The 8552-nt window shown below is 53.5% G+C and overlaps 1 protein-coding gene across 1 annotated transcript in view; it reads right to left on the bottom strand.

Annotated features, from left to right (window-relative positions):
- Positions 1-100: 100 nt before the first annotated feature.
- COL5A3 (collagen, type V, alpha 3) overlaps positions 101-8552 on the bottom strand; it is a 53110-nt gene continuing 44658 nt past the window's right edge. Inside the window, exons 58-70 of the mRNA XM_011954960.1 lie at positions 8282-8335; positions 7995-8102; positions 7773-7826; positions 7029-7082; positions 6739-6846; positions 6380-6433; positions 6258-6293; positions 5719-5772; positions 4903-5113; positions 4679-4791; positions 3066-3134; positions 1186-1425; positions 101-1092 (exon numbers count right to left, since the gene is read on the bottom strand). Coding sequence (XP_011810350.1) covers positions 946-1092; positions 1186-1425; positions 3066-3134; positions 4679-4791; positions 4903-5113; positions 5719-5772; positions 6258-6293; positions 6380-6433; positions 6739-6846; positions 7029-7082; positions 7773-7826; positions 7995-8102; positions 8282-8335 — 1302 coding nt within the window. The 3' untranslated portion in view covers positions 101-945. The remainder of the gene's footprint in view (positions 1093-1185; positions 1426-3065; positions 3135-4678; positions 4792-4902; positions 5114-5718; positions 5773-6257; positions 6294-6379; positions 6434-6738; positions 6847-7028; positions 7083-7772; positions 7827-7994; positions 8103-8281; positions 8336-8552) is intronic.

The following is an 8552-nucleotide window of genomic DNA, read 5'->3' as shown; positions in this document are numbered from 1 at the left end:
CAGCCCGGGCGACACAGCGAGACTGCGTCCCAAAGATAAATAAATAAAACAAAAATAAAAACAAGCAAAAAAATTTAAAAAAGAAATACAGAGACGAAAACACAGTTCATCAGTTTATTCTCAGATGTGAGATGCAAATTATGCCCTATGGCCTGGCGGTGGGGGTCCGGGCTTGGGCTGGAATCTCTCATCATATCCCAGCCTTCCCTAAGGAGGAAGCAGATGAAATCTACAACAGGGGGGATTTTCCCTTTTAATACAGACCCAGGTATAAATAGGGCAGCACCATTAGGATCCTGATTCCCCCCCACCATCTTGGTCCCCGATTCACCTGGCATGGCAAGGTGAGCCTGGGAAGGTGGGGGGCAGGGGGAGGGGATTTGCAGAGCTGGGCTGAGGCAGGAGAAGAAACACACAGCTCAGTCAAGGGAAGTCCCACTTCCCTCTGTAGTCTGACTTTAGTCCTTTCACCGTGGAAGTGGAAAGGATCAAAGGGGGTGGGGGTCCCAGCCTGGGATCAGGAGACATCCAGTGCTTAACTCTGGGGAAGGGTAGCACCAAAAGGTGTGAAGGGCAGCGACGGAGGAGTGAGGAGGCAGGCGTTGGGGAATGGGGAGGCTTTTGTTCATCAGCTCTGAGTTAGAAGCTCATTGCATGGGGGTTCAAGAGGTGGGGAGGTGAGGCTTGGGTGGGGAGGGAGGGGAGAAAGAGCCAGACTGCAGTATGCCACCTGGAATGGGGTGGGAGGAGGCTGGACCCTTGGGCCAGGGAAGCCCAGCCCCCAGCGCCCTGGAAAGGAGAAGGAATGACTGACCGTGATGAGCGAAGTCACATCCCATTGGCTCCAGAGTCACAGGTAACGATAAATACGGTGGCTTCAAAGCCTCAGCACCAAAGGCACCCCATTCTGGGGCTCCCTCACGGTCCCTCCCACCCCGGACACTCTCAGCTGCTGAAGCAGACAGGGCCCAGTTCAAACCCAAACTTCTGGTTCGTCTGGCCAAAGTCAGTGGCCGCCACATCCCACAGGGGCAGAAATCCCGCTCGAGAAGAGCTGAATTCGAAAAGGGTCTTCGTCTGTCCTTTCCGGAGCTGTCCACAGAGAAGACAGAGATGGTGAGTTATGGGGAGGGTGGCTGAGGTCTTGCCTCCCCTCTCCAGCCGGCCACTGCCCCACCCTCTTACCCGGCAGCCATCCTGGGGGACGCTGACGGTGGCTGCTGTCGTCTGGTTGAAGGACAGCTCCTCTCCATTGGTGCCAAGGAAGCGGACGGAGCGGCTGTGGTCACCCGTGGCTTCGTCCAGCCAGGCAGCCGCATTCTGGCAGGAGTAGGTGAGGTTCTGGCGAGCTGTGGCACTCAGCAGTTTCAGGAAGTTTAGCTGCACGACATTCACTGGGGACCCGTCGGCGTCCACGTAGGAGAACTGGTGGGAGGAGGGCAAGGCAGAGGGTGAGGGGCTCCATGAGCCTCTTTCGGCAGAACCCACCCCCCGGGAATCTCCATCCACTGGCAGACAAACCACCCCTCCCATGTCGCCATCTCTGAGGAGGTCCCACCAGCCACCTGGAGATCCCTGGCAGAATCCCAAGAGTCACCTGAACATCCACTCTGTCCACCTCTCCATCCAGTAGGTCTCCATGCCCACCCCATATGACTTCCCAAATTTTGATTGCTTCATCCACCAATCCAGGGTTTTAACACACTCAACCCCACCTGGAAGTCACAACTCTACCTCCACTCTTGTGAGCCACTGGATCTAGAGAGCTCACTGTCTTCTGAATACCCGATTTCTGCCCTGTCCAATATGGCAGCCATGTGTCTTGAAATGTGGCCAATTTGAAGGAGGGACTGTTTTTTACTTTATTTAATTTTTTTCCCTTTTTTGGTGAGTGGGGGTTGGGGTCTTGCTCTTTTGCCCAAGTTGGAGTGCACTGGCACAATTCTGGCTCATTCCAGCCTCCATCTCCTGAGCTCAAGTCATCCTGTCATCTCAGCCTCCCAAGTAGCTGGGACTACAGGTGCACATCACCATGCCTGGCTGGGACTTTTTTTTGTTTTAACTCATTTAATTTTTTTTTACTTAAAAAAATTCGTAACTAGTGACTGAGCTTTAATCCAGTTATCAGAAAGCTTATGTTTGGAACAACTTGAGTCTGAATCTACTTTTTGAACTGTTGTTCAATGGTTTTATGAAATCTAAATATAGATCAAATATTCCCAATACAATTTAGCATTTAAATTGTGATGTACTATAAATGTAAAATCTCCATCAGATTTTGAAGAGCTAATATGAAAAAAATACAAAATATCTTAATGATGCTTTTCCTCTTTCTTTCTTTCTTTCTTTCTTTTTTTTTTTTGAGATGAAATCTCACTCTGTTGCCCAGGCTGGAGTACAGCGGTACGGTTTTGGCTTACTGAAACCTCCACCTCCTGGGTTCAAGCGATTTTCCTGTCTCAGCCTCCCAAGTAGCTGGGATTACAGGCACGCACCACCACACCCGGCTAATTTTTTGTATTTTTAGTAGAGATGGGGTTTTACCATATTGGCCAGGCTGGTCTCAAACTCCTGACCTCAGGTGATCCACCCACCTTGGCCTCCCAAAGTGCTGGGATTACAGGCATGAGCCACTGTGCCCAGCCATGTGACTTTTTCTTTTTCAAATTCACCAGACCCTGTCTTGACTCTGAACCTTTGCATATGCCATTCCCTCTTCCTGGAACACTTGTCCATGCCCTTCCTAGCTTGCTAACGCAGTGCATTCTTTAGGCTTCAGATGAGCTGTGATTTCTACTAGGAAGCCTTCTGGTCTTTCCAACAAACACTCCTCTGAATTTCCACCATGCCCTGTGCTTCCCCTGTCCTGGCACCATCATTCTCTACGGCAATTGACTACCTGTTACATATCTGATGCTGCCACCTCACCTCCAGCTTGTGATCCCTAGGAAGGTAGAGGCAAGTCTATCCTGTTCATCTCACCTCTCAGAACCCACCCCTCAAACCCACCTGCTGGTTCCTATCAATTTTCATGCCACTCCCCACCTTAGCCTCTGGTGACTCACCTTCTTCCCTCGACGGAATGTGCTATACCAGCCTCCAGGCTTTTCCTTGGACCAGGAGGCCAATTTCACCTGGAGGAGAAAAGCGAGGGTGACTGTAGCTGATGCCCTTGGTGCCACCTAGATCCCATCTGCATTTACTTCCTCACATTGTAGGCTGCTGTGATTATGTCAGGATGTTCTCTGGCTTCTGGGATGGATGGGCTCTGCCAGTGCACAATGGGGGAAGGGGGTTCATGCCCCTGAGGCAGCCCTCACCCAATGACTGATGGGAGTTGGTGGATAAATACCCCAGCTCCCTCCCCTCCAAGGGAGATAGCTCTCAGGTGCCTGTGCTACAGTCTCCCAGGGCTCCCCAGTGGGATTGAACTCTGGGTCCCTAGTGGTACCATTTTATTTTAATTAATTAATTTATTAATTAATTTTTGAGACAGGATCTCTCTCTGCTGAAGTGCATGACACAATCATAGTTCACTGCAGCCTCAAACTCCTGGGCTCAAGTAATCCTCCCACTGCAGCCTTCCAAGTAGCTAGAACTACAGGTGTGCACCCCCATGCCCAGCTTTTTTTAATTTTCAAGACATGGTCTTGTTCTGTCACCCAGGCTGGAGTGCAGTGGTGTGATCACTGGCTCACTGCAGCCTCGACTTCCAAAGTTCAAGCAAACCTCTGACTTCAGCCTCCTAAGTAGCAGTGAAACCCCATCTCTGCTAAAAAAAAAAAAAAAGAAAAAAAAAGAAAGAAAGAATTAGCTGGGTGTGGTGGTGCATGCCTGTAATCCCAGCTACTGGGGAGGCTGAGGCAGGAGAATTGCTTGAACCTGGGAGGCAGAGATTGCAGTGAGCTGAGATCATGCCACTACATTCCAGCCTCGGAGACAGAGCCAGACTCTGTCACACACACACAAAAAAACAAAACCGTTTACTGATATTTGTTTTTGCATCAGTATCTGAATTGCACAGCCACTCTATGAAGTAAATACTTTCTTTCTTTTTTATCTTTTCTTTCTTTTTTTTTGAGATGGAGTCTCGCTCTGTCGCCCAGGCTGGAGTGCAGTGGTGCAATCTCAGCTCACTGCAAGCTCCGCCTCCTGGGTTTACGCCATTCTCCTGCCTCAGCCTCCTGAGTCGCTGGGACTACAGGCACCCGCCACCTCGCCTGGCTAGTTTTTTGTATTTTTTAGCAGAGACGGGGTTTCACCGTGTTAGCCAGGATGGTCTCGATCTTCTGACCTCGTGATCCGCCCGTCTCGGCCTCCCAAAGTGCTGGGATTACAGGCTTGAGCCACCGCGCCCGGCCTGATCAATTTTTTAATTTTTGTAGAAATAGGGTTTTGCTATGTTGCTGAGGCTGATCTCGAACTCCTGACCTCAAGCGATCCTCGCGCCTCAGCCTCACAAAATGCTGAGATTATAGGCATGTGCCACCACGCTGGCCTTATATTTTTTTCTTTTTGATCCTCTGCAGTAGTCCCAGCTCTTGAGACAGGACTTGGCATACAGTAAGTGCCAGTTGAAGGAAGGATAATGTCCCAGACAAGGTGAGCGTGGGTGTGGGTGTGGGGAGCAGGGGACAGCCCTTCCTGGGGGAGGGGATGAGAGGTTTGGGGCACTCACGATCTCGAACTTCTTGTCAGGATAGAGGCAGGTCTCTCCTCCCGCCGTGAAGTTGCAAAAAACCCTGAACGAGTCCCGCGCGCAGCCCTGGTTGGGGTCAATCCAGTATTCTCCTGCCGCAGAACCAGGCAGGGTGGGTGAGTCCCGATGGGACCCAACGGACCCCAACTCCCCCCACATCCCCAACCTCCGCCCATCCAAGTGGCGGGGGGACCGGACCTCACCATCAGGCAGGTGCGGGTGGTTGCGGTGCAGCTCGTGGCACACGAGGCCCGGGCGCTCCGCAGTGCCAGGAGGACGCCGCAGCTGCTCCAGCTCCAAGCTCAGCGATGTGAGCGAAGCCAGCACCTCCTCCAGGCCGCCCTCCACGACTGGGAGCGGGACTGGGACGAAGCGCCGGCGCCTGCGCAGCCCGTGCAGCTCGGCAGGGGGACCCTGGGCGTGGGGGATGGGGACGGAAGAGAAGAGAGGGGAGATGGGGGAGGGAGAGACCGGGAGAAAGAGAGACAGGCAGAGATGAAGAGGCAGAGAGACACAAATGAGAAAGAGGAGGGAGAGAGATAAACAAGGGGCAGAGACAGAGAAAGGAGAGATAAGCAGACAGGGAGAGCCACACAGGAAAGAGAGAGAGAGATTCAGAAATGGGGAGAAGCCAAGTTGTAAGAGGACAAAAGAGAAAACGCAAGAAAAGCAGAGACAGAGGGACAGAGAGCGGGGAGAGAGACAAAAGATGAAATAGTGGCGTAAGTATCAAGACAGAGACAGATAAGAAAGATGGAGAGAGACAGGGAGGGAGAGATGGGGTGCGAGAGACAAGACCCAGGTCAGAGCCCCCATGGGTGTTCCCCCAACCCCCACCTCCCAGGCCAGACCTTCCTTGGGGTTTTGTAGGGAACTACCCTCTTCACCTACATCCTCTGAACACCTAGTGTGTGCCTGGCCCAGTGGTGGGCACGGAAGGACCCTCTGGGGACACCCAGACATCGTCCTTGCTCTCCCCCAGGTTGTGGTGCCCAGCCCCCTCTCCCTGTGGAACTCACCGGGGGGCCTGGTGGGCCTGCAGGTCCGGTGTCTCCACGGGGACCCATGGACCCCTGTAGGGAGAAGTCACTTGGAGAATGAACTCTGTCTATGGAGACCCTTCCCACCAACACACACACACACACGCACACTCTCACACACACATGCACTCACACTTCACACACACACTCAAACACACACTCACACACATACAGCCTTGGGGAAGGGACATGAAGTTTTCAGCATTAAGCATCAGACCCAAATTTTCTTTTCATGTTTTAATGTCTCTGAAATCAGCTTCTTAACATCTTTTGGCAAGTCATAGTTTACTTGGCAGAACTGTTTACTCTCCTAGCAGTTTGTAAAATAATGGTACATCTTATAATTGATGGCATTTTGGATCTGATGAAATACAACAGTAGGTGCTGAATAAATATTTGTTGAAGGCACAATTGCATGAATAAATAAATAAATGAAGGCAGAGGCGTGGAGGGCTCTGGTAGAGCGGAGGGGATGGGGAGCTGGCATATGTAAGCCCACGGAAGCAGGGTGTACTCACCGGAGACCCCTTTGAGCCTTTCTGTCCCAGGGGGCCCTGTAGGGTACAGACAGGAAGAGCTGAGGTCCTGGCCTGGCCCACCATAGTGACCTCATCCCACAAAAGATTCCCTTCATACTCACCGCCACACCTGGAGGCCCAGGGTGGCCCAGAGAGCCAATGGGACCAGGGGGACCCTAGGGAAAGGACATCAGGGTCAGAATTGGTGGGGTACACCCTACTGCCCTGACAGATCGCCAGACAAGCCTTCAGTCCTACCAAAGGAGGACCCGGAACCCTAGATAAGCCTCCAATTTCCCCACAGAGAGACCCCATACCCCAGACACAGCCTCCAACTTCCCAGTTCTGAGATACAGCCCCCTATTTTCCCTAGACACACCCTCACTAATCCAGACCCATGTTTCTTAGACTCCACCCCCACAGTCTCTCAACCCATCCCCTCCTTCAAACATATTCTTCCCACTGAGGTCAGGACACTCACAGGATCTCCCTTGGGACCAGGGGGTCCCTGCACGCCTGGCAACCCCTGATCTCCTTTCTCACCGGCTTCCCCCGGGGGGCCAATGAGACCGATCAATCCAATGTGGCCCTGGAGGACAAAAGAGGCATAGACAGGGGAGGACATGGGACTCTTCAGGGAGGTTTTTCTCCTGGAGCCTTAGGGTGATGAGTTTGGGAGCAGAAGATGTGCCAATCTCCCAGCCCCCTGGCCAGGGAGAGAGGGAAAGAGGGGAGGAGATGGGGAAGAAAATAATGGAATGATGTCCTTACCTTTTCCCCCTTGGGGCCAGCATCTCCCTTCAGCCCTGGGAGGCCAGAGGGCCCCTGGGAGAAGAGCAAGGGTCAGTCAGGGATTCTCAAATGTGAACTCTCGAGGTCTGTGTGGGTGGTTGGGGGATGGTCAAATGGGAAATTATGCAGATTTCAAATGGGAATTACCAGGGATGGGGGTCAAGGGATGGTCAGCGTAGGCCACCAGGGTGGAATGATGAGAGCTAATGAGGGGTTGATTGGAGGATGGACAATGTGAGTGGTCAGTGGCCAAGGTCAGCCTGGGTGATCAGTGTAGACCATTAAGATGGAGGGTCAGTGTGGTCAGTATAGCCCATCAAAGTGGAGGGTCAGAGCAGAGGGTTAGTAGAGGTGGGCAGTGTAGGCCATCAAGGTGGAAGATTAGGGCAGAGGGTCATAGAGATGGGCAGTGTAGACCATCAAGGTGGAAGGTTAGGGCAGAGGATTATAGAGATGGGCAGTGTAGGCCATCAAGGTGGAAGGTTAGGGCAGAGGATTATAGAGATGGGCAGTGTAGACCATCAAGGTGGAAGGTTAGGGCAGAGGGTTATAGAGATGGGCAGTGTAGATCATCAAGGTGGAAGGTCAGAGCAGATGGTTAGTAGAGACGGGCAGTATGGACACTCAGATGAGGGTCATCCTGCACCAATGCTCACTAGGTGGTCACTAGGTGCCCAGAGTGGTCCTCAGAGCCAGGACCTCAGGGATGAACAAGTCTCTTACCAGGGGGCCGGGAGGGCCCATCTGTCCAGGGGCTCCCAGGAGGCCTGGTTCACCCTGAGGATGGAACAGAACATGGGGTGGGCTGCACCCTGTCAGAACCCAGTGTGGACCCCCCACCATGCACCAGGGGCAGCCCCTCCAAACAGTGATGGGATCACAAGCTGGGAGCAGGCAGAAAGGGGCTGGACACACCCTGTCCCACCTCTGCCCCGCTCCACTCACCACAGGGCCGGGGATCCCTCGAAGACCCTCAGGCCCAACACGTCCAGGGGGCCCTCGAGCCCCCATTGGACCCGTCCTCCCTGGTGGCCCGTCAGGACCTGGTTCCCCCTGAAATGGACACAGGCAAGGGAGTGGGCCAGAGTCAGGGGGTTCCTGCCTCCTGCCAAGAAGCATCTGGGATCTGGAGGGAGTGGGTGCCTGGGGTGGTCACAGGTCCACCCTCTCCTGATGGCCCCACTGTTGGCCTAGAGTAGTGCAGGGACCCTTCCCCTTGTCAGGGGACTCACCTTGGCACCTTTCTCCCCTTCTCTGCCTTCTCGACCCATGGGGCCTGAAGGACCCTGGGAAGGGAAAGACAATGAGCGGGGTCTAGGGGCTGACTCAGGGTCTGAGGGGTGAGTGGGGGCTGTAAGGTGAATGGGGTCTGAGGGGTGAGTGGGGTCTGTGGGTGAGTGGGGTCTGTGGGGTGAATGAGGTCTGGGTGAATGGGGTCTGTGGGTGAGTGGGGGCTGTGGGGTGAGTGAGGACTGTGGGGTGAGTGGGGTCTGTGGGGTGAGG

The sequence above is a fragment of the Colobus angolensis genome, unplaced genomic scaffold (genome assembly GCF_000951035.1).
Source record: "Colobus angolensis palliatus isolate OR3802 unplaced genomic scaffold, Cang.pa_1.0 Scaffold39, whole genome shotgun sequence".
Classification (NCBI taxonomy): Eukaryota; Metazoa; Chordata; class Mammalia; order Primates; family Cercopithecidae; genus Colobus; species Colobus angolensis.
The sequence above is the reverse complement of the archived record's forward strand: the minus strand, read 5'-3'. Positions and strand labels throughout refer to the sequence as shown.